We start from the raw sequence: 27,864 nt of genomic DNA, 5'->3' as shown, positions 1-27,864 counted from the left end.
GTTAGGTGGTCCCATATACCATGTGATCATGTAGTGTAGGGTTAGGTGGTCCCATATACCATGTGATCATATAGTGTACGGTTAAGTGGTCCCATATACCATGTGATCATATAGTGTAGGGTTAGGTGGTCCCATATACCATGTGATCATATAGTGTACGGTTAGGTGGTCCCATATACCATGTGATCATATAGTGTACGGTTAGGTGGTCCCATGTACCATGTGATCATATAGTGCAGGGTTAGGTGGTCCCATATACCATGTGATCATATAGTGTAGGGTTAGGTGGTCCCATATACCATGTGATCATATAGTGCAGGGTTAGGTGGTCCCATATACCATGTGATCATATAGTGCAGGGTTAGGTGGTCCCATATACCATGTGATCATATAATGCCGGGTTAGGTGGTCCCATATACCATGTGATTACATAGTGTAGGGTTAGGTGGTCCCATATACCATGTGATCATATAGTGTACGGTTAGGTGGTCCCATGTACCATGTGATCATATAGTGTAGGGTTAGGTGGTCCCATATACCATGTGATCATATAGTGCAGGGTTAGGTGGTCCCATATACCATGTGATTACATAGTGTAGAGTTAGGTGGTCCCATATACCAGGTGATCATATAGTGTACGGTTAGGTGGTCCCATGTACCATGTGATCATATAGTGTAGGGTTAGGTGGTCCCATATACCATGTGATCATATAGTGTAGGGTTAGGTAGTCCCATATACCATGTGATCATATAGTGTACGGTTAGGTGGTCCCATATACCATGTGATCATATAGTATACGGTTAGGTGGTCCCATGTACCATGTGATCATATAGTGCAGGGTTAGGTGGTCCCATATACCATGTGATCATATAGTGCAGGGTTAGGTGGTCCTATATACCATGTGATCACATAGTGTAGGGTTAGGTGGTCCCTTATACCATGTGATCATATAGTGCAGGGTTAGGTGGTCCCATATACCATGTGATCACATAGTGTAGGGTTAGGTGGTCCCATATACCATGTGATCACATAGTGTAGGGTTAGGTGGTTCCATATACCATGTGATCATAAAGTGCAGGGTTAGGTGGTCCCATATACCATGTGATCATATAGTGCAGGGTTAGGTGTTCCCATATACCATGTGATCATATAGTGTAGGGTTAGGTGGTCCCATATACCATGTGATCATATAGTGTAGGGTTAGGTGGTCCCATATACCATGTGATTAGTGTAGGGTTAGGTGGTCCCATATACCATGTGATCATATAGTGTAGGGTTAGGTGGTCCCATATACCATGTGATCATATAGTGTAGGGTTAGGTGGTCCCATATACCATGTGATCATATAGTGTAGGGTTAGGTGGTCCCATATACCATGTGATCATATAGTGTAGGGTTAGGTGGTCCCATATACCATGTGATCATATAGTGTACGGTTAGGTGGTCCCATATACCATGTGATCATATAGTGTACGGTTAGGTGGTCCCATGTACCATGTGATCATATAGTGCCGGGTTAGGTGGTCCCATATACCATGTGATCATATAGTGTAGGGTTAGGTGGTCCCATATACCATGTGATCATATAGTGTAGGGTTAGGTGGTCCTATATACCATGTGATCATGTGATGCAGGGTTAGGTGGTCCCATATACCATGTGATCATATAGTGTTGGGTTAGGTGGTCCCATATACCATGTGATCATATTGTGTAGGGTTAGGTGGTCCCATATACCATGTGATCATATAGTGTTGGGTTAGGTGGTCCCATATACCATGTGATCATATTGTGTAGGGTTAGGTGGTCCCATATACCATGTGATCCTGTGATGCAGGGTTAGGTGGTCCCATATACCATGTGATTATATATTGCAGGGTCAGGTGGTCCCATATACCATGTGATCATATTCTGTAGGGTTAGGTGGTCCCATGTACCATGTGATCATGTGATGCAGGGTTAGGTGGTCCCATATACCATGTGATCATGTGATGCAGGGTTAGGTGGTCCCATATACCATGTGATCATATAGTGTTGGGTTAGGTTGTCCCATATACCATGTGATCATATAGTGTACGGTTAGGTGGTCCCATATACCATGTGATCATATAGTGTACGGTTAGGTGGTCCCATATACCATGTGATCATGTGATGCAGGGTTAGGTGGTCCCATATACCATGTGATCATATAGTGCAGGGTTAGGTGGTCCCATATACCATGTGATCATATAGTGTACGGTTAGGTGGTCCCATATACCATGTGATCATATAGTGTAGAGTTAGGTGGTCCCATATACCATGTGATCATATAGTGTACGGTTAGGTGGTCCCATATACCATGTGATCATATAGTGTAGGGTTAGGTGGACCCATATACCTTGTGATCATATAGTGTAGGGTTAGGTGGTCCCATATACCATGTGATCATATAGTGTACGGTTAGCTGGTCCCATATACCATGTGATCATATAGTGTACGGTTAGGTTGTCCCATGTACCATGTGATTATATAGTGTAGGGTTAGGTGGTCCCATATACCATGTGATCATATAGTGTAGGGTTAGGTGGTCCCATATACCATGTGATCATATAGTGTACGGTTAGGTGGTCCCATATACCATGTGATCATATAGTGTAGGGTTAGGTGGTCCCATATACCATGTGATCATATAGTGTACGGTTAGGTGGTCCCATGTACCATGTGATCATATAGTGCAGTGTTAGGTGGTCCCATATACCATGTGATCATGTAGTGTACGGTTAGGTGGTCCCATGTACCATGTGATCATATAGTGTAGGGTTAGGTGGTCCCATATACCATGTGATCATATAGTGTACGGTTAAGTGGTCCCATATACCATGTGATCATATAGTGTAGGGTTAGGTGGTCCCATATACCATGTGATCATATAGTGTACGGTTAGGTGGTCCCATATACCATGTGATCATATAGTGTACGGTTAGGTGGTCCCATGTACCATGTGATCATATAGTGCAGGGTTAGGTGGTCCCATATACCATGTGATCATATAGTGTAGGGTTAGGTGGTCCCATATACCATGTGATCATATAGTGCAGGGTTAGGTGGTCCCATATACCATGTGATCATATAGTGCAGGGTTAGGTGGTCCCATATACCATGTGATCATATAATGCCGGGTTAGGTGGTCCCATATACCATGTGATTACATAGTGTAGGGTTAGGTGGTCCCATATACCATGTGTTTACATAGTGTAGGGTTAGGTGGTCCCATATACCATGTGATCATATAGTGTACGGTTAGGTGGTCCCATGTACCATGTGATCATATAGTGTAGGGTTAGGTGGTCCCATATACCATGTGATCATATAGTGCAGGGTTAGGTGGTCCCATATACCATGTGATTACATAGTGTAGAGTTAGGTGGTCCCATATACCATGTGATCATATAGTGTACGGTTAGGTGGTCCCATGTACCATGTGATCATATAGTGTAGGGTTAGGTGGTCCCATATACCATGTGATCATATAGTGTAGGGTTAGGTAGTCCCATATACCATGTGATCATATAGTGTACGGTTAGGTGGTCCCATATACCATGTGATCATATAGTATACGGTTAGGTGGTCCCATGTACCATGTGATCATATAGTGCAGGGTTAGGTGGTCCCATATACCATGTGATCATATAGTGCAGGGTTAGGTGGTCCTATATACCATGTGATCACATAGTGTAGGGTTAGGTGGTCCCATATACCATGTGATCACATAGTGTAGGTTTAGGTGGTCCCATATACCATGTGATCATATAGTGCAGTGTTAGGTGGTCCCATATACCATGTGATCATATAGTGCAGGGTTAGGTGGTCCCATATACCATGTGATCATATAGTGCAGGGTTAGGTGTTCCCATATACCATGTGATCATATAGTGTAGGGTTAGGTGGTCCCATATACCATGTGATCATATAGTGTAGGGTTAGGTGGTCCCATATACCATGTGATTAGTTTAGGGTTAGGTGGTCCCATATACCATGTGATCATATAGTGTAGGGTTAGGTGGTCCCATATACCATGTGATCATATAGTGTAGGGTTAGGTGGTCCCATATACCATGTGATCATATAGTGTAGGGTTAGGTGGTCCCATATACCATGTGATCATATAGTGTAGGGTTAGGTGGTCCCATATACCATGTGATCATATAGTGTAGGGTTAGGTGGTCCCATATTCCATGTGATCATATAGTGTAGGGTTAGGTGGTCCCATATATCATGTGATCACATAGTGTAGGGTTAAGTGGTCCCATATACCATGTGATTATATAGTGTAGGGTTAGGTGGTCCCATATACCATGTGATTATATAGTGTAGGGTTAGGTGGTCCCATATACCATGTGATTATATAGTGTAGGGTTAGGTGGTCCCATATACCATGTGATTATATAGTGTAGGGTTAGGTGGTCCCATATACCATGTGATTATATAGTGTAGGGTTAGGTGGTCCCATATACCATGTGATTATATAGTGTAGGGTTAGGTGGTCCCATATACCATGTGATCATATAGTGTAGGGTTAGGTGGTCCCATATACCATGTGATCATATAGTGTACGGTTAGGTTGGCCCATGTACCATGTGATCATATAGTGTAGGGTTAGGTGGTCCCATATACCATGTGATCATATAGTGTACGGTTAGGTGGTCCCATGTACCATGTGATCATATAGTGCAGGGTTAGGTGGTCCCATATACCATGTGATCATGTAGTGTACGGTTAGGTGGTCCCATGTACCATGTGATCATATAGTGTAGGGTTAGGTGGTCCCATATACCATGTGATCATATAGTGTACGGTTAAGTGGTCCCATATACCATGTGATCATATAGTGTAGGGTTAGGTGGTCCCATATACCATGTGATCATATAGTGTACGGTTAGGTGGTCCCATATACCATGTGATCATATAGTGTACGGTTAGGTGGTCCCATGTACCATGTGATCATATAGTGCAGGGTTAGGTGGTCCCATATACCATGTGATCATATAGTGTAGGGTTAGGTGGTCCCATATACCATGTGATCATATAGTGCAGGGTTAGGTGGTCCCATATACCATGTGATCATATAGTGCAGGGTTAGGTGGTCCCATATACCATGTGATCATATAATGCCGGGTTAGGTGGTCCCATATACCATGTGATTACATAGTGTAGGGTTAGGTGGTCCCATATACCATGTGATTACATAGTGTAGGGTTAGGTGGTCCCATATACCATGTGATCATATAGTGTACGGTTAGGTGGTCCCATGTACCATGTGATCATATAGTGTAGGGTTAGGTGGTCCCATATACCATGTGATCATATAGTGTACGGTTAGGTGGTCCCATATACCATGTGATCATATAGTGTAGGGTTAGGTAGTCCCATATACCATGTGATCATATAGTGTACGGTTAGGTGGTCCCATATACCATGTGATCATATAGTATACGGTTAGGTGGTCCCATGTACCATGTGATCATATAGTGCAGGGTTAGGTGGTCCCATATACCATGTGATCATATAGTGCAGGGTTAGGTGGTCCTATATACCATGTGATCACATAGTGTAGGGTTAGGTGGTCCCATATACCATGTGATCACATAGTGTAGGTTTAGGTGGTCCCATATACCATGTGAACATATAGTGCAGTGTTAGGTGGTCCCATATACCATGTGATCATATAGTGCAGGGTTAGGTGGTCCCATATACCATGTGATCATATAGTGCAGGGTTAGGTGTTCCCATATACCATGTGATCATATAGTGTAGGGTTAGGTGGTCCCATATACCATGTGATCATATAGTGTAGGGTTAGGTGGTCCCATATACCATGTGATTAGTTTAGGGTTAGGTGGTCCCATATACCATGTGATCATATAGTGTAGGGTTAGGTGGTCCCATATACCATGTGATCATATAGTGTAGGGTTAGGTGGTCCCATATACCATGTGATCATATAGTGTAGGGTTAGGTGGTCCCATATACCATGTGATCATATAGTGTAGGGTTAGGTGGTCCCATATACCATGTGATCATATAGTGTAGGGTTAGGTGGTCCCATATTCCATGTGATCATATAGTGTAGGGTTAGGTGGTCCCATATATCATGTGATCACATAGTGTAGGGTTAAGTGGTCCCATATACCATGTGATTATATAGTGTAGGGTTAGGTGGTCCCATATACCATGTGATTATATAGTGTAGGGTTAGGTGGTCCCATATACCATGTGATTATATAGTGTAGGGTTAGGTGGTCCCATATACCATGTGATCATATAGTGTAGGGTTAGGTGGTCCCATATACCATGTGATCATATAGTGTACGGTTAGGTTGGCCCATGTACCATGTGATCATATAGTGTAGGGTTAGGTGGTCCCATATACCATGTGATCATATAGTGTAGGGTTAGGTGGTCCCATATACCATGTGATCATATAGTGTAGGGTTAGGTGGTCCCATATACCATGTGATCATATAGTGTACGGTTAGGTTGGCCCATGTACCATGTGATCATATAGTGTAGGGTTAGGTGGTCCCATATACCATGTGATCATATAGTGTAGGGTTAGGTGGTCCCATATACCATGTGATTATATAGTGTAGGGTTAGGTGGTCCCATATACCATGTGATCATATAGTGTAGGGTTAGGTGGTCCCATGTACCATGTGATCATATAGTGTACGGTTAGGTTGGCCCATGTACCATGTGATCATATAGTGTAGGGTTAGGTGGTCCCATATACCATGTGATCATATAGTGTAGGGTTAGGTGGTCCCATATACCATGTGATCATATAGTGTAGGGTTAGGTGGTGCCATATACCATGTGATCATATAGTGTAGGGTTAGGTGGTGCCATATACCATGTGATCATATAGTGTAGGGTTAGGTGGTCCCATATACCATGTGATCATATAGTGTACGGTTAGGTTGGCCCATATACCATGTGATCATATAGTGTAGGGTTAGGTGGTCCCATATACCATGTGATCATATAGTGTAGGGTTAGGTGGTCCCATATACCATGTGATCATATAGTGTAGGGTTAGGTGGTGCCATATACCATGTGATCATATAGTGTAGGGTTAGGTGGTGCCATATACCATGTGATCATATAGTGTAGGGTTAGGTGGTCCCATATACCATGTGATCATATAGTGTACGGTTAGGTGGTCCCATATACCATGTGATCATATAGTGTAGGGTTAGGTGGTCCCATATACCATGTGATCATATAGTGTAGGGTTAGGTGGTCCCATATACCATGTGATCATATAGTGTAGGGTTAGGTGGTGCCATATACCATGTGATCATATAGTGTAGGGTTAGGTGGTCCGATATACCATGTGATCATATAGTGTAGGGTTAGGTGGTCCCATATACCATGTGATCATATAGTGTAGGGTTAGGTGGTCCCATATACCATGTGATCATATAGTGTAGGGTTAGGTGGTCCCATATACCATGTGATCATATAGTGTAGGGTTAGGTGGTCCCATATACCATGTGATCATATAGTGTACGGTTAGGTGGTCCCATATACCATGTGATCATATAGTGTAGGGTTAGGTGGTCCCATATACCATGTGATCATATAGTGTAGGGTTAGGTGGTCCCATATACCATGTGATCATATAGTGTAGGGTTAGGTGGTCCCATATACCATGTGATCATATAGTGTAGGGTTAGGTGGTCCCATATACCATGTGATCATATAGTGTAGGGTTAGGTGGTGCCATATACCATGTGATCATATAGTGTACGGTTAGGTGGTGCCATATACCATGTGATCATATAGTGTAGGGTTAGGTGGTCCCATATACCATGTGATCATATAGTGTACGGTTAGGTGGTCCCATATACCATGTGATCATATAGTGTAGGGTTAGGTGGTCCCATATACCATGTGATCATATAGTGTAGGGTTAGGTGGTCCCATATACCATGTGATCATATAGTGTAGGGTTAGGTGGTGCCATATACCATGTGATCATATAGTGTAGGGTTAGGTGGTGCCATATACCATGTGATCATATAGTGTAGGGTTAGGTGGTGCCATATACCATGTGATCATATAGTGTAGGGTTAGGTGGTGCCATATACCAAGGTCTTAGAGCCACAGTGAGTCCTGTAATCCGGCACCTGATGGTCCATACAGTGATTGCCTTTGCGCCATCTTGCGGCCGTGCTCGGGGTGGCGGTACACGCTGTGTTGTGTTATTTCCCCAGCATTCGTGTTCATTTGGAACATCTAGAAATGGAGATCGGTCTGGACTACGAACGCGCCATGAACAAGCTCGTCTTCAACCGACTCGTCTCCTCCAAACCTCACAAGTTTTGTTACGTCACTGTCCCCGACCAGACTGAGGACAAGACCCCGAGCAAAGGTAGAGGATTAGTGGGGTCTGCCCGGCCAAAACGCCCTTGCAGAGCGAGGGAAGCTCTGCGACTCTTGATCACTTTGGCCCCGATTTTATCCTTTGTGGTTTTGTTGCAGACTCTTTAGTTTTGTCTTGTGCTGTTACTTCCCAATTTTTGCCCCAAATTCTTAAACAATGGTGCACACGGGTGCCGGGATTTTGCACAAAATCAAAAATGGTCGTCATTTGTCTTTTTAGTGCAAAAAGTCTGATGACTGTTAAAAATGTTGCCCAAAGATGTCGCTGCAGACAGGTAAATCTTTGGTCCCCGGCCAAAGACGAGACTTGTCCAGCTCCGCCCCATGCCGGCTCTTCCCAACGCTGCTAGAGGTGATTGACAGGTCCTCCGTGTAAGAGTCCTGACCGTCCACAGGTGCAGTGCAATCAGACGCCGGACTAGTCACGTCTCCCTATGGTCCGCCAGAGTGGTTACTGCTCTTTTCAGTCTAGACTGACACATTGTTACAAAGAGTCAGCTCAGGGAGATCTGTGCTATCGGTGTGTATAGTTTAGACCGGTACATTGTAACAACCCCTCAGCTGTGAGATGTACTAGGTCTGCGCTGGTTTTCAGCCACTGGCACCAGACTCATCTGTTTCTCTTCTTTATCGCAGGGTTAATTGATATTCCCAAATATCCATTTGCCAAAAACCGGTCGGCCTTCACGTTCACCACGCTCCTGACCAGGACCGAGGTCATCACCTCCCTCTGCAAAGTGCGCAGCGAATGCAACAAGGCGTCCGCCATGTCCCTGTTTCATTCCACCCTGACCAAGTGCGTGCGGCTGGAGGAGTTCGAGCAGACGCAGTCCCAGGTCTTCTCCCAGGTAAAGCCGCCCCTTAGGCTCCTACCATTACACACGGCGGTCCAGACCTGCATCACGTCCTCTAGTCACAGCCAGAGCTGCGCTCACTATACTAGTGCCTGTGACTGAGACTGTGCACTGCAGGGCGAGCGGCCGGGCGCAGGCGCTGAACCTGCAGGAGCACCAATGACCAGCCGCGCCGAGCTCTGGACTACGAGGTCGGTCTGCTCGATGTCATTATATCCAGCCTGAAGCCATCAGATGTGTCCGTCCTAATGAGCCGGACCCCGATGTGCGAGGCTCGTGGTCCGGACTCCAGCTGCTGAATCCTAAACAATAAAATGTTCCATTGTTTAACGAGAGACTTTGGATTCAAAAAGCATATAAGAAAGGAGAAGAACTGCTTATTAGACGATGATTAAGCTCTATTTATAGAGGATTGAACCGTCCCTTTAAGATGCTTGATCTGGACAAGTAGGCGGAGCGTAGAGGCCCCCCAGAGTCATCGTTCTCAATGGTCGGAGCTTTTGATGGTCCGTTTCTGGTCTTTGTCTAGGTGCAGTTGTTCCTGAAGGACGGCTGGGTGAGCACCCTGAAGAGCGCGGTGCGCAGCAGCCTGAGAGACGTGGGGAAAGGCTGGTACGACCTGAGCGAGTGCAACTGGGAGGTGTACGGCATGTCCAAGCTGCGGCAGCTCATGGAGCTCATCAAGTTCAACCTGCAGGACTCGCTGCGCTTCCTGGTGCAGGACTCCATCGTCAGCTTCACCCAGTTCATCCTAGACGCCTGTTACAACGTCTTATCCTGTCCGGGGGAGATGGACTGGGGGGGAGACCTCATCAACAGCCCCTACAAGTAAGACGCCACATGCCCCTGCTGCTCACTGTGTACAGGTTATCCTGTACCTTACTCCAGAGCTGCGCTCGCTGTTCTGCTCCTGTTGGTGTATGATTCTGTGCATGGCTCCTCGCTCTGGTTTCTTCTGATTAGATTTTATGGATTTGTTGTTACATTTTCTTGCTTATTGAAGACCTCGGAAGAACCCGATTTTCCTGCTGGACCTGGTGCTGGACGTCTCGGGGGCGCACTTCAGCACTCCGCTGGAGAACTTTGAGACTTCGCTCATGACTTTGTTTGATAAAGGGATCCTGGCAACTCACAGCGTCCCCCAACTGGAGAAAGTGAGTGCACAGCGTCCCTCCTCATCCTCCTCTGTCCCGGTGGTTGTCACAGGCCTTCCCCCAGTATCTGACAACCTGCCTGCGTGTCCTGTGTGCGAGGTTGTCACAGCCCCACCCTCCATCAGGGAGATTGCTGACATCCTCTGTGCTGTCGGTCCTGCTGTATGTGAGCCTCCAACCTTTGCCCCCTCAGTTTGTGTTGGAGGACCTCTTCGTCAGTGGCACCCCGCTGCTGGAGTCTGTGGGCCTGCACGAGCCCGCGGTGGAGGAGCTGCGCAGCAACATCCGCACGGCCATCTGTAAAGCGCTGATACCACTGAAAGCCTACGCGAAGCAATACGAGAAGTACCTGGAGCTCAACAACACTGACGTGGAGACGTACATGAGGTGACGGCAGTCGGCGACCGCTCACGGGATGGGGGGTGCACTTACTTTATGGGCACATCTCAGCGACCACTCACAGGATGGGGGGTGCACTTACTTTATGGGCACTTCTCAGCAACCGCTCACAGGATGGGGGTGCACTTACTTTATGAGCACTTCTCATCGACCACTCAGGATTGGGGGTGCACGTACTTTATGGGCACTGCTCAGTGACCGCTCACAGGATGGGGGTGCACGTACTTTATGGGCACTTCTCAGCAACCGCTCACAGGATGGGGGTGCACTTACTTTATGGGCACTGCTTGCTGGAGGAGAGTACGGCATCACATGGCTGATCATAAATACACAACCACATTGCCGCTTTTTCTGCAGGACTCTCCAAGCAAAGAACCCGACGGCGGCAGAGGTGAGGCAGGCGGCCGAGGAGCATCTTCTGGAGAAAGAGCGGCTGGACCACGCGCTGCCCAACGCCGTCATCATCGGCCCCTTCCAGATCAGTATCGAGGGGGTGAAGCAGAATATGTCCCGGAAGAGAAAGCTCCTTTCTAACGCTCTGCTGGAGCTACTGGCTAAGAACGTGCACAAGGAGGTGGAGGAGGTAGAGGCCGTCGGTCTGTCGGGCACCAGGACGCTGCGTTGGCCCTCAGGCTCTTGTCTGGCCCCATTACGCTGTGCGGCCTCATGGGCGCATAACTCCTATTTCTGCTCCTGATCTCGCCTTTCCCTTTTTTTCCTTTCCCAGATTTCGGAGCAGTTCCGATCCATCAGTCGCAAACTGTATGAGAAGCCAAACAGCGTGGAGGAGCTGACCGAGCTCCGAGAGTGGATGAAGGGGGTCCCCGAGGAGATGAAGTCCCTGGAGGTGAGAGATTTACTGCTATCACCATCCTGTCCTGTGCCCTGAGGATTATAATGCAGCATTTCTAAGGGGTTGGAAATGTGTCACCGGATCACCACCATTGTGCAGACAGACAGACTCCTCTTAGAGAAGGCAGCGATGGTTTATTACGGCCCCCGCCTTCCTGATCGCCGTTTATAGAGCTCAGGATCATGTGATCGCCGGCTGCCAGGAATCTGCAGGACGTTCCTGCAAAAATATATTCTGATAATATAGAAAAAATGCCAAAGGGAAATAATTGACAATGCAAAAATCTGTTCCCCATATATACAGTAATAGTAAGGCTGTGTTCACACATTGCGTTCTCGCTGCGTTTTTTTTTTCTACAGGTAAGACCTGCTCTGCTGGCAGTAAAGAGGCTGCTGACAAAAATCCGGTTTTGCTGCATTTTTAGTGTGTCTTGTGCATGCTGATAAAGTTTAGTTCCCCTAAAAATGCATGATGCAACATCCTTAGGTTTTTACACCAAAAATGCTGCAGAACCTGATACCTGTGTTTTTTCCTAGATTTTTACTACGTTTTTGCACTTAATAATTGCTCTCTATGGGTGAAAAAACGCTGAAAAAAACGCTGCAACAAGTGACAGGCTGCAGTTTGCAAAAGCACAGCAGTTTTCCAACCGAGTCAGCAAAAAAAAGACCCAACGTGTGTTCTGGAGATTTCTGAAATCTCGTTGCTTTTGCTGATTCTGTAAAACGCAGCTTAAAATTTGTATAAAAAAGCCGCAAAAACGCAACGTGTGAACATAGCCTAACAGAAAGGAGAACACAATCTGAGACCAGAATCCTGGCCGCGCCGCCGCCACCGGCCTTTATAGTCTTAGTTTATATTTAAATATAAGAAAAAGACTTAAACCTGAGTCTCCACGTGTGATGGAAAGAAACATTTAACCGAGCGAGAAAAGATCAGCTAAGTACATGTGTGTAAAGAGTGGCCGGCGACTCCTGACAGTCACTCCATCTGTGTGTCGTCTCCATCTTTGTTTTAGGAGCAAATAGCGAAAGTCCTCGGGGATTATGAGGTCATTGACGACTTCTTCTACAGCCTGTCCCAGGATGACTTCAGTGCCAAGTGAGTGCGTCCTCCATGATGGGGCGTATGGAGGGTCCCGGGTATACGACCCCTTCACTGATCTCCCTATATTGCTCCATCGTTAGGTGGGCCGTCATCGCCTGGCCCCATAAGATACTGACAACCATGGAAACCATCCGGGAGCAGCACCTGGAAGATGAGGAGAGGTTCCGTAAAATCCAAGTCATGGACCAGAACAATTTCTTGGAGAAACTGGACACCTTACAGGTCGGCACATTCCTGAGAGCGGTGACGTAACCTACAATGTGATGTGTGATGGAAGTCCTCCGTACATTGATTCTGGGCTAGCAGAGGGGGACCCGGACCACCAGAATATCGGAAGCTCTGTTCTCTCCACCACTCCGGGTCCTGTATTTTATCCGTAATATATTTCTCAGACTTTCCCTCTACATCTTTGTCCCTAGATGGTGGTCGCCGGATTCTCCACCCACGTCGATATACATCGCGCTCACGAAATCGCCAACGAGGTCCGAAGGGTTCACAAGCAGCTGAAAGAGTCGCAGCAGCAGGCTCAGCTCTACAACAACAGGGAGCGGCTCTTCAGCCTCCCGGTCACCAATGTAAGTACCACTCCTCATCATCTTATGATGTAACATAGGCTCCACCCACATAAGGGTCACATATCTTATCATAATCAACCCTATTCTTTTTGTCCCACAGTATGACAAGCTTCTAAAACTGATGAAAGACTTCCAGCCCTTCCGGGACCTATGGACCACCGTCTCGGACTGGATGCGATGGCACGAGAGCTGGATGAACGACCCACTTTCTGCCATCGATGCTGAGCAGCTGGAGAAAAATGTAATGGAGGCGTATAAAAACATGCACAAGTGCATCAAGCAATTCCGAGACGTTCCAGGTGGGATCACGTGTATGACCTGTGTGTGCATTGGGTTGTATAGCTGCTCTCCCACTGAGTAAATCGATACCTTTCTTGTAGGAATCCTCCCAGCCAGTGCTGAGAAATCGGAGATTGAAGTTATATCCAAATGAGACACAAGTGCATTGGGCGTGGCAAAGCACTTCCATCTGTCAGGCCCTCACTGATAATTTCCCCGCCTGTCTCCTCCCCCGTGTGTTTGTGTGACAGATTATTCCAGTCTCTGTCATCTGGCACACGTCAATGAGATCTTATGCAAACACCAGAGTGACCTGTCAATCACCGGGGGCTGGCGAGTAATGAGCAGCGAGGGCCGGAGAACTGGAAGTGCTTTGACACGCCCTAATGCACTTGTGGCTCTTTTGCATATAACCTTATCATCGGGTTTCTCATCAATGGCAGTGAGGATTTCTACATCAAACGTATCGATTTTCTCAGCATGAGAACGCCTATACAGCCATGTCTTTTAGTTTTAGGTAGAAATTCCTCCTCTGAAGTTGCCTTTAAAAAAAATGTTCTTATGTTTCATCCTCAAGAACGATGCTTGGCAGCTCGGACCCGCTGCATAGCTGTGTCAATGACCCGAACTCTGCGCTATTCAATGCAGGGACACCGGGGATGGACAGATCATGCACTCCAGCAGCGCGGCTTGGCTTAGATCAGTGCTCAAAAGTGATATTAAAAAGAACTTGTAAGCACTGCTCATGCTCGGCCACCGCTGCCAGACTGCAGCAGTAGCCAGTAGCCTAGACAACAAGAACAATGTAATTAAAAACGCTCCGTTCTTGAGAATAGAGGATGTTGCTAAAAGGTAAATTGAGGTTGTTTTCCAAGCACTTTGTAATGTTAGCATTAGTGATGCGGAGGCTAACCCTTATGGTCTCCAGGTTGGTGTCACCCCCCCCCCCCCCACTCGTAGTTTTCTATAACGGCCCCTTCCTTCTGCAGCCTGCCAGGAGGTGGCTCAGGACATCAAAGGACGCATAGAAGAATTTAAGCCCTACATCCCCTTAATACAAGGACTGCGTAACCCGGGGATGAGGAACCGGCACTGGGAGATTTTATCCGAACAGATACAGATCAACATCAAACCCAAGTCCAACCTCACGTTCACCCGCTGCCTGGAGATGAAACTCCAAGACCACATCGCGAGCATCGCCAAAGTGGCCGAGATCGCAGGGAAGGAGTTCTCCATCGAGCAGGTGATCGGATCGTGCTCTCCATGTGCATCATCATCTTCGCACAGTATCTAACATGATGTGTTCTTCAGGCTCTGGATAAGATGGAGGGAGAATGGTCTTCAGTGTTCTTCAACATCCTGCCTTATAAAGAGACGGGGACGTTCATACTGAAGAGTCCGGAAGAAGCGTCTCAGCTGTTAGACGACCACATAGTCATGACCCAGAGCATGTCCTTCTCTCCCTACAAGAAGCCTTTCGAAGATCGCATCAGCATCTGGGAGAGCAAACTGCGACTGACCCAGGTGACGCAGCCGATCATATATGACATGAAACGATGGGAGGCTGATGACATCACCGAGGCGGCACGGTGACATCATGTGCAAGCAAACCATCGTTCATAAGATTACTCAGCTGACGACCGAGCAAAATGCTCCTTTGAAGGCTCGTTGGGTCATTCATGTGGCTCTAACATTATCGTTCAGGATTTCACTATAATCTTAAGACATCAGAGGTCTCTAAAGTCAGGAAATCACTGGACACGCTCAGCCGCCGCTCGCATCCTCCGTCATGGGGAGGATTGTATCCAAGAGATTGAACCTTTCCTATTTCCTGCAGGATGTCTTGGAGGAATGGCTGACCTGCCAGCGCGCCTGGCTCTACCTGGAGCCAATATTCAGCTCCGACGACATCAACAGACAACTGCCGGTGGAAAGTAAGCGATACCAGACCATGGAGCGGACCTGGCGGAAAATCATGCGCAACGCAGAAGAGAATAAGCAGGTGTGTGGGTGACAGGGGCCGGAGCCGTGGGCTAACAGCGCGTCACCAGGGCCCAAACTGTGCCTCTGTATAGGTTATAGGTGAGGACTGCAGAATGGACGCTGTAGGTTTATGCAGATGGCAAATTAGGGATATATACAGTATATACTGCATCAGTAGTATCACCAACAAAATGATGTTGTGGAAATCACCGGACATTTCTTTACCCTGTGGCCGTAATATGCAGAGATCTGTGGAGACGTGGTCTGGTCCCCACTGAGACGCTACTTTTCTCCCAGGTCATTTCCTTGTGCCCAGATCCTCGTCTCCTGGAAAGTCTTAGAGAATGCAATAAACTGCTGGACCTGGTGCAGAAAGGGCTCAGCGAATACCTGGAGACCAAGAGAGCAGCCTTCCCCAGGTAATAAGAGCCCAGAGGTGAGGAGCTGAGCTCTGTGCTGGGCACTGGGTCACCATCCTGTCCCCGGAGCATTACACTCAGCCCCACGCAGTAATTGGCTCAGGCCTGACGCGTGCCGTGGTGTTGCCTGCAACATGCCACGTCATGGGTCACAGCGGATTCCCAGTCCGTCTGTAGACATTGTTTGCAAATTCCTTAGTAATAATTACTGAGCGCAGATTCTGCAGAACCGTGCATCCATTACCAACACTCCAGTTCCTGGAGATAGAGCTGCCGTGGCTCTTGTGAAGCAGCTTTTTGTCAGGTGGGCACTACTCGCTTCATGCAACCCCGGCCTGTGTTGCGTGCCTAAGTCCTTGAGTACTGTGATGAGGACGTGTGTATGGCAGAGCTGTGTACACGGGCACCAAGTGGAGATACTGGGCGCCAGGTGGAGTCGCTGGGTGCCAGGTGGAGATACTGGGTGCCAGGTGGAGCCACTGGGTGCCAGGTGGAGTCTCTGGGCTCCAGTTGGAGTGTCTGGGTGCCAGGTGGAGTCACCGAGTGCCAGGTGGAGATAGTGGGCGCAAGGTGGAGATACTGGGTACCAGGTGGAGTGTCTGGGTGTTAGGTGGAGTTGCTGGGTGCCAAGTGGAGTCGCTGAGTGCCAGGTGGAGTGGCTGGGTGCCAGGTGGAGATACTGGGTACCAGGTGGAGTCGCCGAGTGCCAGGTGGAGTGGCTGGGTGCCAGGTGGAGATACTGGGTGCCAAGTGGAGTCGTTGGGTGCCAGGTGGAGTCGTTGGGTGCCAGGTGGAGCAGCTGGCCACTTTGAGCATTGCACACTACTCCAGCAAATCTCCCCCTGGTGCCAGCTGGAGGGCGAAGCTGAAATCTGCACCTCTTTCAGGTTCTACTTCCTTTCCGATGATGAACTCCTGGAGATCCTGTCCCAAACCAAGGATCCCACCGCTGTGCAGCCGCACCTACGCAAATGTTTTGAGAACGTTGCCCGGGTGAGATTGGGGGGCTACAATCTTGAATGGCTCATTGTTGATGTAACTGAACACTTCTTCAGTAATTCTCCCCCGCGCGGAGTCGCACCCTTCTGACCATCAGGTCAGTCTAGTTAGGGAACATGTACGGCTACACATCCTTTCTTCTTTTTTCCAGCTGCTGTTTCAGCCAGATCTACAGATCACCCACATGTACTCAGCCGAGGGCGAGGAGGTGCAGCTGTCCAAACCCATCTACCCAACGGGCAATGTTGAGGACTGGTTAATGGAGGTGGAGAAGGTTATGAAGGCCAGCGTGCGGGATTACATAGAGAGATCCATAAAGGCCTATCCGGAGGTACGTGTGGTCAGAGCTCCGGAGGTCTTACATGTATCCATGCCGAGCTCAGACTTATTCTCAGCTTCTTATTTCCAGATTCCTCGTTCACAGTGGGTGATGAACTGGCCGGGTCAGGTCACCATAGCCGGATGTCAGACATTTTGGACCAAGGAAGTGTCGGAGGCTCTAGAGGTCAGAGATCTGTCCAGCTGTCTCTTCCCACAGCTGGAGGCTCAGGTCAGTGTGGTGGGTCTATGGTGGTCTCCGGCTGATTGCACACACGGTGATGTGTCTTATCGCTGAAGCTGATGGTATTCTGGGGGGAATATGACGCAGTGTGAAGATGGTGTACGATTCCAACGTCACCATGTCCCGGCGCCATCTCTAATACCCGATCTCCTGCATGCACCGATCTTTCTTGTTCATGACACGACTCTTTAACCCTTTGGGGTGATGCACAGGATGTTCAGTGTCCGTCTTCAATGTCCGCAGCTCCGTGACCTTGTAGCTTTGGTCCGTGGTAAACTTTCTCGTATGCAACGCTCCATCCTGTCTGCCCTCATTGTGATCGAGGTCCACGCCAAAGATGTCGCCGCTCGCCTGATTGAGGAAAACGTCAGCAGCGTCAATGATTTTGAGTGGATATCCCAACTCCGGTATGGTGACAGATAGAAATCAATATGGTGGAGCCGCACATAGCCGATGACTCCACCACAAATGTCTACAGTCCTTCCTGTGACTTGCAGGTATTACTGGAGCCGGGATAACCTGTATGTCAGAGCCGTCAATGCCGAGTTCCTGTACGGGTATGAATACCTCGGAAACACGGGGCGCCTGGTCATAACGCCGCTGACGGACAGGTGCGTTTACCCAGCGATGCAGGAGATGTGCGAGTAATAGAGGGCAGAACAATAAATGGCGTCTCAATGTAATTGCAGATGTTACCTGACACTCACAGGAGCCCTCCATTTAAAGTTTGGGGGCGCCCCTGCTGGACCCGCCGGCACAGGCAAGACGGAGACCACTAAAGACCTGGGGAAAGCTCTCGCAATCCAGACTGTTGTGTTCAACTGCTCCGACCAGCTGGACTTCATGGCCATGGGCAAGTTCTTCAAAGGACTGGCCAGGTTTGTGATGAAGACCCCCACATCCACGTGTCGTGCGGGGCATGGTCGCTTTGATGTTCCGGGTTTTCCCACGTTCTTCTGTCCATCTCTCTGTACAGCTCCGGAGCCTGGGCGTGCTTTGATGAATTCAATCGTATTGACATTGAGGTGTTGTCCGTGGTCGCCCAGCAGATCACCACAATCCAGAAGGCTCAGCAGCAACGGGTAAGGACCCGACCTGGGTCTCCAGCCGTGCAGAACTACAACTCCCAGCATGGAGCATGCAATTCAGGAATCGCCTTAGGCGCAATGTCTACACCCCTATGGTACATGGAACAAAGCAAAGCACAATACGGTCTTATCCAAGAAAATCAGTGAGAATAAAAAAGGTTTAAACTCGCCTGAAAGGGCCATGTAAGACACAACCACTGGCGGGCGAAAGTATCAGCTGCTGCAATATCCACGAGGGTTTGCAGAGAGATAATCGAAAAGATCTCAGGAAAAAGTGGTTTAATGTCCACGCATTTCCGATCCCACCTGTCGCCTTCCTCAGGACAACACACAGATAGGGTCCACGTACCCTGGTGCCTCTCTGAATCCTCCCCGATGGCGTCACTGCCTCCATTCAGCTGTCGTCTTCTCGTCTATTAACCAGGTGGATCGCTTCATGTTCGAGGGTGTGGAGATCCCGTTAGTGTCGACCTGTGCTGTGTTCATTACCATGAATCCTGGCTACGCCGGTCGGACAGAATTACCAGATAACCTGAAGGTACCTGCGATCTCACCAGTATCTCCAGTATAGGGGTTATGTATCATGGCACAGTCTATGGCAGCATCACCAGTACTGCCACTACAAGTCTGTGACCACCGGTATTCCCAGTGCCAGTCTGTGGCGGTGTCACCAGTACTCCCAGTACCAGTCTATGGCTGTGTTACCAGTATCCCCAGTACCAGTCTATGGCAGTGTCACCAGTATGCCCAGTACCAGTCTGTGACAGTGTCACCAGTATCCCCAGTGCAAGTCTGTGGCTATGTTACCAGTATCCCCAGTACCAGTCTATGGCAGTGTCACCAGTACTGCCAGTACAAGTCTGTGACAGTGTCACCAGTATCCCCAGTGCCAGTCTGTGGCGGTGTCACCAGTACTCCCGGTATCAGCTTATGGCAGTGTCAGTATCCCCAGTACCAGTCTATGGCAGTGTCACAAGTATGCCCAGTACCAGTCTGTGGTAGTGTCATCAGTATCCCCAGTACCAGTCTATGGCAGTGTCACAAGTATGCCCAGTACCAGTCTGTGGCGGTGTCACCAGTATTCCCAGTGCCAGTTTGTGGAAGTGTTACCAGTATGCCCAGTATGAGTCTGTGGTGGTGTCACCAGTACTCCCAGTACCAGTCTGTGGTGGTGTCATAATTATTTCCAGTGCCAGTCTGAGGCGGTGTCACCAGTACTCCCAGTACCAGTCTGTGGCGGTGTCACTAGTACTCCCAGTACCAGTCTGTGGCGGTGTCACTAGTACTCCCAGTACCAGTCTGTGGCAGTATCACTAGCACTCCCAGTACCAGTGTGTGGCGGTGTCACTAGTACTCCCAGTACCAGTGTGTGGCGGTGTCACTAGTACTCCCAGTACCAGTGTGTGGCGGTGTCACTAGTACTCCCAGTACCAGTGTGTGGCGGTGTCACTAGTACTCCCAGTACCAGTGTGTGGCGGTGTCACTAGTACTCCCAGTACCTTTCTGTGGCGGTGTCACCAGTACTCCCAGTACCAGTGTGTGGTGGTGTCACTAGTACTCCCAGTACCAGTCTGTGGCGGTGTCACTAGTACTCCCATTACCTTTCTGTGGCGGTGTCACTAGTACTCCCAGTACCTTTCTGTGGCGGTGTCACCAGTACTCCCAGTACCTTTCTGTGGCGGTGTCACCAGTACTCCCAGTACCTTTCTGTGGCGGTGTCACCAGTACTCCCAGTACCAGTGTGTGGTGGTGTCACTAGTACTCCCAGTACCAGTCTGTGGCGGTGTCACTAGTACTCCCAGTACCAGTCTGTGGCAGTATCACTAGTACTCCCAGTACCTTTCTGTGGCGGTGTCACCAGTACTCCCAGTACCTTTCTGTGGCGGTGTCACCAGTACTCCCAGTACCTTTCTGTGGCGGTGTCACCAGTACTCCCAGTACCTTTCTGTGGGGGTGTCACTAGTACTCCCAGTACCAGTGTGTGGCGGTGTCACTAGTACTCCCAGTACCAGTCTGTGGCGGTGTCACCAGTACGCCCAGTACCAGTCTGTGGCGGTGTCACCAGTATGCCCATTACCAGTCTGTGGTGGTGTCACCAGTTCTCCCAGTACCAGTGTGTGGCAGTGTCACCAGTACCAGTCTGTGGCAGTGTCACTAGTACTCCCAGTACCAGTGTGTGGTGGTGTCACCAGTACGCTCAGTACCAGTCTGTGGCGGTGTCACTAGTACTCCCAGTACCTTTCTGTGGCGGTGTCACCAGTACTCCCAGTACCAGTGTGTGGTGGTGTCACTAGTACTCCCAGTACCAGTCTGTGGTGGTGTCACTAGTACTCCCAGTACCAGTCTGTGGCGGTGTCACCAGTATGCCCAGTACCAGTCTGTGGTGGTGTCACCAGTTCTCCCCATTCGTCTTTCTCTTGCAGGCGCTCTTCCGCCCCGTGGCGATGATGGTGCCGGATTACGCCATGATTGCTGAGATCTCGTTATATTCTTTCGGATTCAATGACGCCAAGATTTTAGCAAAGAAAATAACGACGACGTTCAAGCTTGCCTCCGAGCAGCTGAGCTCCCAGGTGACACGGATCGCTGCGCCCTGGGGTGGTCCAGACCCAATGAGAAGACCTGACGCTTCTCACAGCTGAGGGGTTGTTATAGTCGTATCCAGTCAATCCTCTGTGAGCTGAGCTGCAGACTGGTACAGTGTAACAAAGCCTCAGCACAGGAGAGAGTTGTGCTGCGCTGCTGATCGGCTCACAGAGTCCAGAAAGGGTTTCAAGATGACTTTTTCTCCCCTCTTCTGGACCCCGGCCCTCCCATACTGGGGGGCGCAGATCCCGCACTCTGGGGTTTGATGATGACATTTTCTCCCCTCTTCTGACCTTTTTTTGGGCAAACTTTCTGTCTTTTTTCCACCAATGACCCTGACCCGTCTGCATTCCTTCCCAGGATCACTACGATTTTGGCATGAGAGCTGTGAAAACGGTGATTTCTGCTGCCGGAAACTTAAAGAGAGAGAATCCCACCATGAACGAGGTGACGGCACGCTTCTCATCTGATTCTCCGCGGCTTCGGAGACAATTTCCAATCAGATTTTGCTGGAGATGTGGACCATAGATCAGTCGGCACGATGGCGGTGCTGGTTATGGCAGCCTGTAGTCTGTGAATGCTGTGATCTGACCAGTGTCGTACTGCACGTCGCAGGATACAGGCTGCCACAGACATCACCTGCGCTCAGCACCACGGCTCTGCAGGTGCCGACATCACCCAAGTTTTCCCGTCAACACCAGCTACTTCTTGTGTTTGGGTCCGTACAGGAGCTCATCTGCCTCCGAGCCATCCGAGATGTCAACGTCCCCAAATTCCTTCAGGATGACCTGAAACTCTTCAGTGGGATCGTGTCCGATCTGTTCCCCAGGATCGAGGAGGAACCCATAGATTACGGCAGCCTGGAGAAGGCAATTCGTCAGACCTGCTCCCTGAGGAACCTCAAGGACGTGGACGGTAAGGAGAAATGGGACGTTTGTGTGCGGGTCCTTACTCCCAAATGTCCTGTAAAGTCTTGAAGAATAAGAATGGCTCAGCTATAGCCCTCTGGTATCAGCCACATCGGCCTCTGCTTCCATGAGGTTGCGTTGTTACTTATCTTGTTATTTTCTGGCCTGATATCAGGATTTGTGACCAAATGCATCCAGCTGTACGAGACCACCGTGGTGCGTCATGGCCTGATGCTGGTGGGACCTACTGGTTCAGGGAAGTCGGAGGTGTGTGAGGTTTTGTGTAACCGATATATGACCATACACGATGACGACCGAGAGAATTATTGTAGGATCTGCCCCCGCAGTGCTACAAGGTCCTTGCAGCCGCTATGTCATCCCTTAAGGGTCTCCTTTCTGTCAGTGGAGGGACCTACGAGACCGTTCACTACTACATCCTAAATCCCAAGTCCATCACCATGGGACAGCTGTACGGAGAGTTTGATCTTCTCACCCACGAATGGTAAACCATTGCATCTATTGTGGCTGCGTCTAGACGTCTCCATCCAGATGTCCCGTTACTTTGGGATTTTTCTCTCCTTGTAGGACGGACGGGATCCTGTCATCGCTCATCCGGGGAGGCGCCTCATCTACAGATCCGGACAAGAAGTGGTACATGTTCGATGGCCCCGTAGACGCAGTTTGGATTGAGAATATGAACACGGTGCTGGATGACAACAAGAAGCTGTGTCTGAGCTCGGGGGAGATCATAAAGCTGACAGAGGTGACCCCAAAACACCCATATCTGAATATTAGGGAGCGCCAACATGGCCCCTCTACTCTACTGAAATGTCTTCTCCATCTTCAGGCCATGACCATGATGTTTGAGGTCCAGGATTTGGCCGTTGCCTCTCCGGCCACTGTTTCCCGCTGTGGCATGGTGTATCTAGAGCCCAGTATTCTCGGACTCAGCCCTTTTACCGAATGCTGGCTCTGCCATCTTCCCGCTGTGCTGAGGCCGTATGAGAAGCAGCTGGAGGACTTATTCTCACGGTTCCTGCAGGTGTGATCCATTGATGTCCGCCATGTGACTTTACACTGAGATATTACAGAATCTGAACATCTGCATTTCCCTCTTCTGTCTGTTCTCTTGCTCTTACTAGCAGCCAATCTGAGCTGCAGTGTAAAGCATGGGAGAAGGAACTAGATTTCAGCTTTCAGACTGCTTCAGAGTCCTGTGAACAGTGCAGTTAAGCTGGGGTCATTGATCAGAGCTGCAGTGTAAAGCATCTGTGTCAGTGATCTGCTGCTGATATCCCTTCCCTCGTCTTCAGGACGCCATCCAGTTTGTGCATCGTTCAGTGAAGGAAGTGATCGCCTCCACCTCCAGTAACCTGGTGCTGAGCCTCCTGAAGCTGCTGGACTGCTTCTTCCAACCTTTCATTCCTAGAGAGGTAAATCCATTGAGTCGTGCATATTAGATCCCGTGTGATGCTCCAGTCACCTCCAGAGCTTCACTCACAGTTCTGCCAGTATACAGTTGATAGGAGGCTGTCCTCCTGTATTTAGCAGTAACACTTGTTCTGTTTTTCCAGGGACAGAAGAAAATCCCGCAGGAAAAGCTGGATCGCATCGAGGAGCTGGTGGAAAGCTGGTTCATGTTCTCTCTCATCTGGAGCGTGGGAATCACCGGTGACTCGGACGGACGCTTGCTGTTTAGCACATTTCTAAGGGACAAAATGGCATCTGAGAAGGTAGCACTGTGTGACCCGCATCCTCCCCCAATAAGACAAGAGTCAAGGGAGAGGGGGTCTCGTGTGTCTGACCCCACTCCACTGGACAGAGTGCTTTTACACTGTGAAGCTATAAAACCTAGCCTGCTCTGACACTGGTGTGCCATGCTGGGACTAGTAGTGTCACCGCAGCTGGTACTCTGCACTGCAGCCTCCATTTGTAGGATAACATATCACTGGGCCCGTATGGGCGACTCCCTACAATACATCCTGCTCCACCTGCGCTGTACAGCTGCGTTCCTGCCTATTCACTGTAAGTCTCGGCCTCCGTCCTCAGGTGACGGTTCTCTTCCCAGAAGACGGTCTGGTCTATGACTACGTGCTGGATGATGCCGGGATCAGTAGTGTCGCCGAGGATGAGGAGGAGGGCGCACGGAGAAAGGTGAGACGTCCTCGCCCCATTCATAGTGCGGCCCGCGCCGTCACCCTATACTCTGCCCATTTACACATATGTTTCTCATTGAGGTGTGCTGGGTGAACTGGATGGAGTCCTCCGCTGCTTTCTCCATTGCCCCCGACACAAGCTACGCTGACATCATCGTGCCCACCCTGGACACCGTGCGGATGTCACATCTTCTGGAGATGCTGCTGACCAACAAGAAGCTGGTGAGTATGTGGAGGCCATGATAAAGGCAATACTGGAGCAGCGGCCATTGTGCCTGGACCTTGTATTTTGTCTTCAGGTCCTGTGTGTGGGTCCTACAGGGACCGGGAAGACCCTGACCATCTCTGACAAGCTGCTAAAGAACATGCCCCAGGAATACATCAGCCACTTCCTCATGTTTTCTGCTCGGACCTCTGCCAATCAAACCCAAGATCTGATCGACAGCAAACTGGACAAAAGGCAAGCGATAACATGGGGTGGGGGTGACAGGACGTACACCCCAAACTCCACAGCACCGGAGCATCATCCTATCCATCACCTGCACCAAGATGGAGCAGGATTCATTCCTCAACTCTGTAATTACAGGAGGAAGGGGGTGTTCGGACCACCGCTCGGGCGCTACTTCATCTTCTTCATCGATGACATGAACATGCCAGCCCTGGAGACGTACGGAGCGCAGCCGCCCATAGAGCTGCTGAGACAGTGGCTGGACCACGGGGGATGGTACGACCGCAAGCAAATAGGTATGTGCAGAGAACTAAGAAAGGGGACCCCCGCCTCAAGGCAGAAGGTGGGCCGGAGCAGGTGTATGGGGAAAATCCCCCGCCATTAGTTCTTAGTCATTGTTTGCATTTTGGCAGGGGTCTTCAAGAAATTGGTGGACATTAATTTTCTGTGCGCCATGGGACCCCCCGGAGGAGGCAGGAATCAGGTGTCGCCTCGTCTCACGCGTCACTTCAATTACTTGTGCTTTACGGAGATGGCGGACAGCAGCAAGAGCCGGATCTTCTCCACCATCCTGGGGAGTTGGATGGGTGAGTGACCGAGGAGTGGGGTGGCGGGAGACACGGCAGATTCCAATGGTTCGGAATATCGTATTAGAACAGCGATGCTGGACTTATGGAACGTTATTAGAATTCGATATCCACAGGGCTGAGCCTCCATCATTAAAGTTATTAGCAACTAAAGGGAGAGATTGATTGGGACGTCCGCTGATCCGGAGAACGGGCTCTGATGTGTCACGTAGGAGTGGAGCGGAGGGGAGGCATCGACGTCACCCCTCCATTCATCCTATATGGGACCCCCAGAGATGCCGGCAGTCTTGTGAGATTGTTTGCAGCAGCGGTGCACATGTGCAGCCATCGCTCCGTCCCTCCAGGGCATTTCTGTTCTCAGGATGGATCCGCATTTTAGCCTTTTGGTAAATGATAGCTTTTACTGACGGGGATTAGCCCTTTTTACTGGCCGTACCCATTAGTGGTATATCAGCCGCACTGGTGGCAGTCTAGTGTGTACAGGGCCCGACCACTTTCTATTCAAGCCAGAGGATGGGGCGGGAAAGGATCGGACCCTCTGATCTTTACTGTCTTACACTTTTGTTCTCGGCACATAAGTCAGTGCCGGGGATATCTGGCAGCAGCCAACTCGCTGTACGGAGGACACATGCTGCGCCGGCCGCACATATGTATGGGTGGTCTGACAGGTATGGCCGTCCTGGAGGCTCATTTACATGGGCAGACTGTTCTGCTTTTATTCCGTCAGCGCTCGTCTGTGGCCCTGTTCACACTGCCCAACAAAACTGTGGGGTCAGCAGGACAGTAACTATGATGTTCTGTCCCCATACAGCTGTGTAGTATCAGTACACGGGATGATGAGCCACGACAACGGTGATAAACCCCCCGATGATCCCACAGACAAGCCTCTGTTCGCTCCTCTGCTGATCGGCGGCATGTTATCGGGACGGTTATCAGCTTTTACTCTGATTTCTGGGATTTCCAGGGCCGATAATATCCGTAATGTTACAGTTCTCCGCAGTGTTAGACATTTGTAGTCTCGTGTAGGAGAATGTGCAGATTACTGAGCATTTCCCATTTTCTAGTTGGATTACTTGGAGACAGAAGTTACAAGGAAGCAGTCAGTAAGTCAGAAGAAGGAGCTGAGTACTTGACAGACAGGTCAGATGAAATGTAAAGGCAGCAAATAGACAGAGCTTGTGCTGTATCTGTGTAGGTGTCTGTGCTGTTCTGGTTCTGAATCTGTCTAGTCCTTCGCTCATGTTGTGTCTCGATGAGTCTCTCAGGGGGAACCTTTATATGTATCAGTTGTCTTTCTTTCCGTCCTTGCAGCAGGGGCTCCGGCGGTCCGGCATCTCTCGGAGCAGCTGGTGGAGGCGACCATTAAAGTGTACAACACAATCACATCACAGCTGCTCCCCACCCCCGCAAAGTCTCACTACACCTTCAATCTACGTGACCTGTCCAAGGTTTTCCAAGGCATATTGATGGCTGAACCGGCAAAGATGGAGGTGAGCATCCGCGGAGAGGTACCACGTGTCGGTACGGGGATCCGAGGGCGATTCATCCATTATGTGTGGTACTGAAGGTCATTAATGTGTCTCCCTCTGTTCTCTGTCGTAGGACCAGGTCTGCCTGCTGAAGTTGTGGTACCATGAATCGTGCAGGGTCTTCCAGGACAGGCTGGTGAATGATGAGGACCGGAGATGGTTTGATGACCTCATGAAGGGAAGGATGCAGGAATTTGGGGCCACCTTCGAGGAGGTGATCCCGCAGCAGCCGGTGCTGTTCGGGGACTTCATGACCTCTGGAACGGATTCTAAATACTATCAGCTCATTGAGGACCGGGAAAAGGTAGGAAAAAGGCACCAAGCCATAAAATGATTCACATCCTTCAATTCTTGTTTTTAGAAGACCCCGGCCCCCATTTACTTGTAGCGTTGCCCACCTTTAACGTCTCTGTTCCTGAGTATTCAGCTATGTGTTTCCCATCAGCTCCTTCGCGTCCTGGCGGATTACATGGAAGATTATAATCAGATCAACACAGCAAAGATGAAGCTGGTGCTTTTCCTGGACGCCATTCAGCACATTTGCCGGATCAGTCGTGTCTTGCGCCAACCACTCGGCAATGCCCTGCTGCTCGGTGTTGGGGGAAGTGGGAGACAGTCCCTGACCAGACTGGCCAGTCACATGTAAGGACCCTCCGAGGACTCCGTCCTGGTTTATTGACACCATCTTATCCTGACAATTTACCTCTGTCTGACCCGATATCTTTCCAGGGCAGAATATGAATGTTTCCAGATCGAATTATCCAAAAACTATGGAATTCCGGAGTGGAGAGAAGATATAAAGGGGATTCTGCTGAAAGCCGGGCTGCAGAACACTCCCATCACCTTCCTCTTCACTGACACCCAGGTTGGGCAGTCACCATCTTTTCTATGTGATTTTGAGATTTAGTTCGCTGCAGTTTTCCAACATTTTCCTGTTCAAATAATCTTCTCTCCTT

General features: G+C 49.4%; 1 protein-coding gene across 1 annotated transcript in view; it reads left to right on the top strand.

Annotated features, from left to right (window-relative positions):
• Window positions 1-27,864, top strand: part of DNAH1 (dynein axonemal heavy chain 1) — a 69,137-nt gene that overhangs the window by 26,755 nt on the left and 14,518 nt on the right. Inside the window, exons 8-48 of the mRNA XM_073564470.1 lie at window positions 8,254-8,411; window positions 9,059-9,270; window positions 9,806-10,104; window positions 10,280-10,430; window positions 10,624-10,817; window positions 11,187-11,412; window positions 11,557-11,676; window positions 12,701-12,783; window positions 12,870-13,011; window positions 13,209-13,364; window positions 13,465-13,663; window positions 14,633-14,886; window positions 14,955-15,167; window positions 15,481-15,645; window positions 15,924-16,045; window positions 16,933-17,038; window positions 17,196-17,375; window positions 17,454-17,594; window positions 17,850-18,013; window positions 18,104-18,217; window positions 18,296-18,484; window positions 18,583-18,688; window positions 19,119-19,232; window positions 21,118-21,267; window positions 21,641-21,727; window positions 22,009-22,195; window positions 22,364-22,455; window positions 22,536-22,690; window positions 22,774-22,951; window positions 23,036-23,230; window positions 23,502-23,621; window positions 23,763-23,921; window positions 24,238-24,342; window positions 24,426-24,566; window positions 24,644-24,804; window positions 24,931-25,088; window positions 25,206-25,379; window positions 26,691-26,869; window positions 26,982-27,212; window positions 27,354-27,550; window positions 27,638-27,773. Coding sequence (XP_073420571.1) covers window positions 8,254-8,411; window positions 9,059-9,270; window positions 9,806-10,104; window positions 10,280-10,430; window positions 10,624-10,817; window positions 11,187-11,412; window positions 11,557-11,676; window positions 12,701-12,783; window positions 12,870-13,011; window positions 13,209-13,364; window positions 13,465-13,663; window positions 14,633-14,886; window positions 14,955-15,167; window positions 15,481-15,645; window positions 15,924-16,045; window positions 16,933-17,038; window positions 17,196-17,375; window positions 17,454-17,594; window positions 17,850-18,013; window positions 18,104-18,217; window positions 18,296-18,484; window positions 18,583-18,688; window positions 19,119-19,232; window positions 21,118-21,267; window positions 21,641-21,727; window positions 22,009-22,195; window positions 22,364-22,455; window positions 22,536-22,690; window positions 22,774-22,951; window positions 23,036-23,230; window positions 23,502-23,621; window positions 23,763-23,921; window positions 24,238-24,342; window positions 24,426-24,566; window positions 24,644-24,804; window positions 24,931-25,088; window positions 25,206-25,379; window positions 26,691-26,869; window positions 26,982-27,212; window positions 27,354-27,550; window positions 27,638-27,773 — 6,613 coding nt within the window. The remainder of the gene's footprint in view (window positions 1-8,253; window positions 8,412-9,058; window positions 9,271-9,805; window positions 10,105-10,279; window positions 10,431-10,623; window positions 10,818-11,186; window positions 11,413-11,556; window positions 11,677-12,700; window positions 12,784-12,869; window positions 13,012-13,208; window positions 13,365-13,464; window positions 13,664-14,632; window positions 14,887-14,954; window positions 15,168-15,480; window positions 15,646-15,923; window positions 16,046-16,932; window positions 17,039-17,195; window positions 17,376-17,453; window positions 17,595-17,849; window positions 18,014-18,103; window positions 18,218-18,295; window positions 18,485-18,582; window positions 18,689-19,118; window positions 19,233-21,117; window positions 21,268-21,640; window positions 21,728-22,008; window positions 22,196-22,363; window positions 22,456-22,535; window positions 22,691-22,773; window positions 22,952-23,035; window positions 23,231-23,501; window positions 23,622-23,762; window positions 23,922-24,237; window positions 24,343-24,425; window positions 24,567-24,643; window positions 24,805-24,930; window positions 25,089-25,205; window positions 25,380-26,690; window positions 26,870-26,981; window positions 27,213-27,353; window positions 27,551-27,637; window positions 27,774-27,864) is intronic.

This window comes from Dendrobates tinctorius, unplaced genomic scaffold, assembly GCF_039654945.1.
Source record: "Dendrobates tinctorius isolate UK_male_01 unplaced genomic scaffold, ASM3965494v1 ptg000455l, whole genome shotgun sequence".
NCBI lineage: Eukaryota > Metazoa > Chordata > Amphibia > Anura > Dendrobatidae > Dendrobates > Dendrobates tinctorius.
This window is presented reverse-complemented; position numbering and strand designations above follow the sequence as displayed.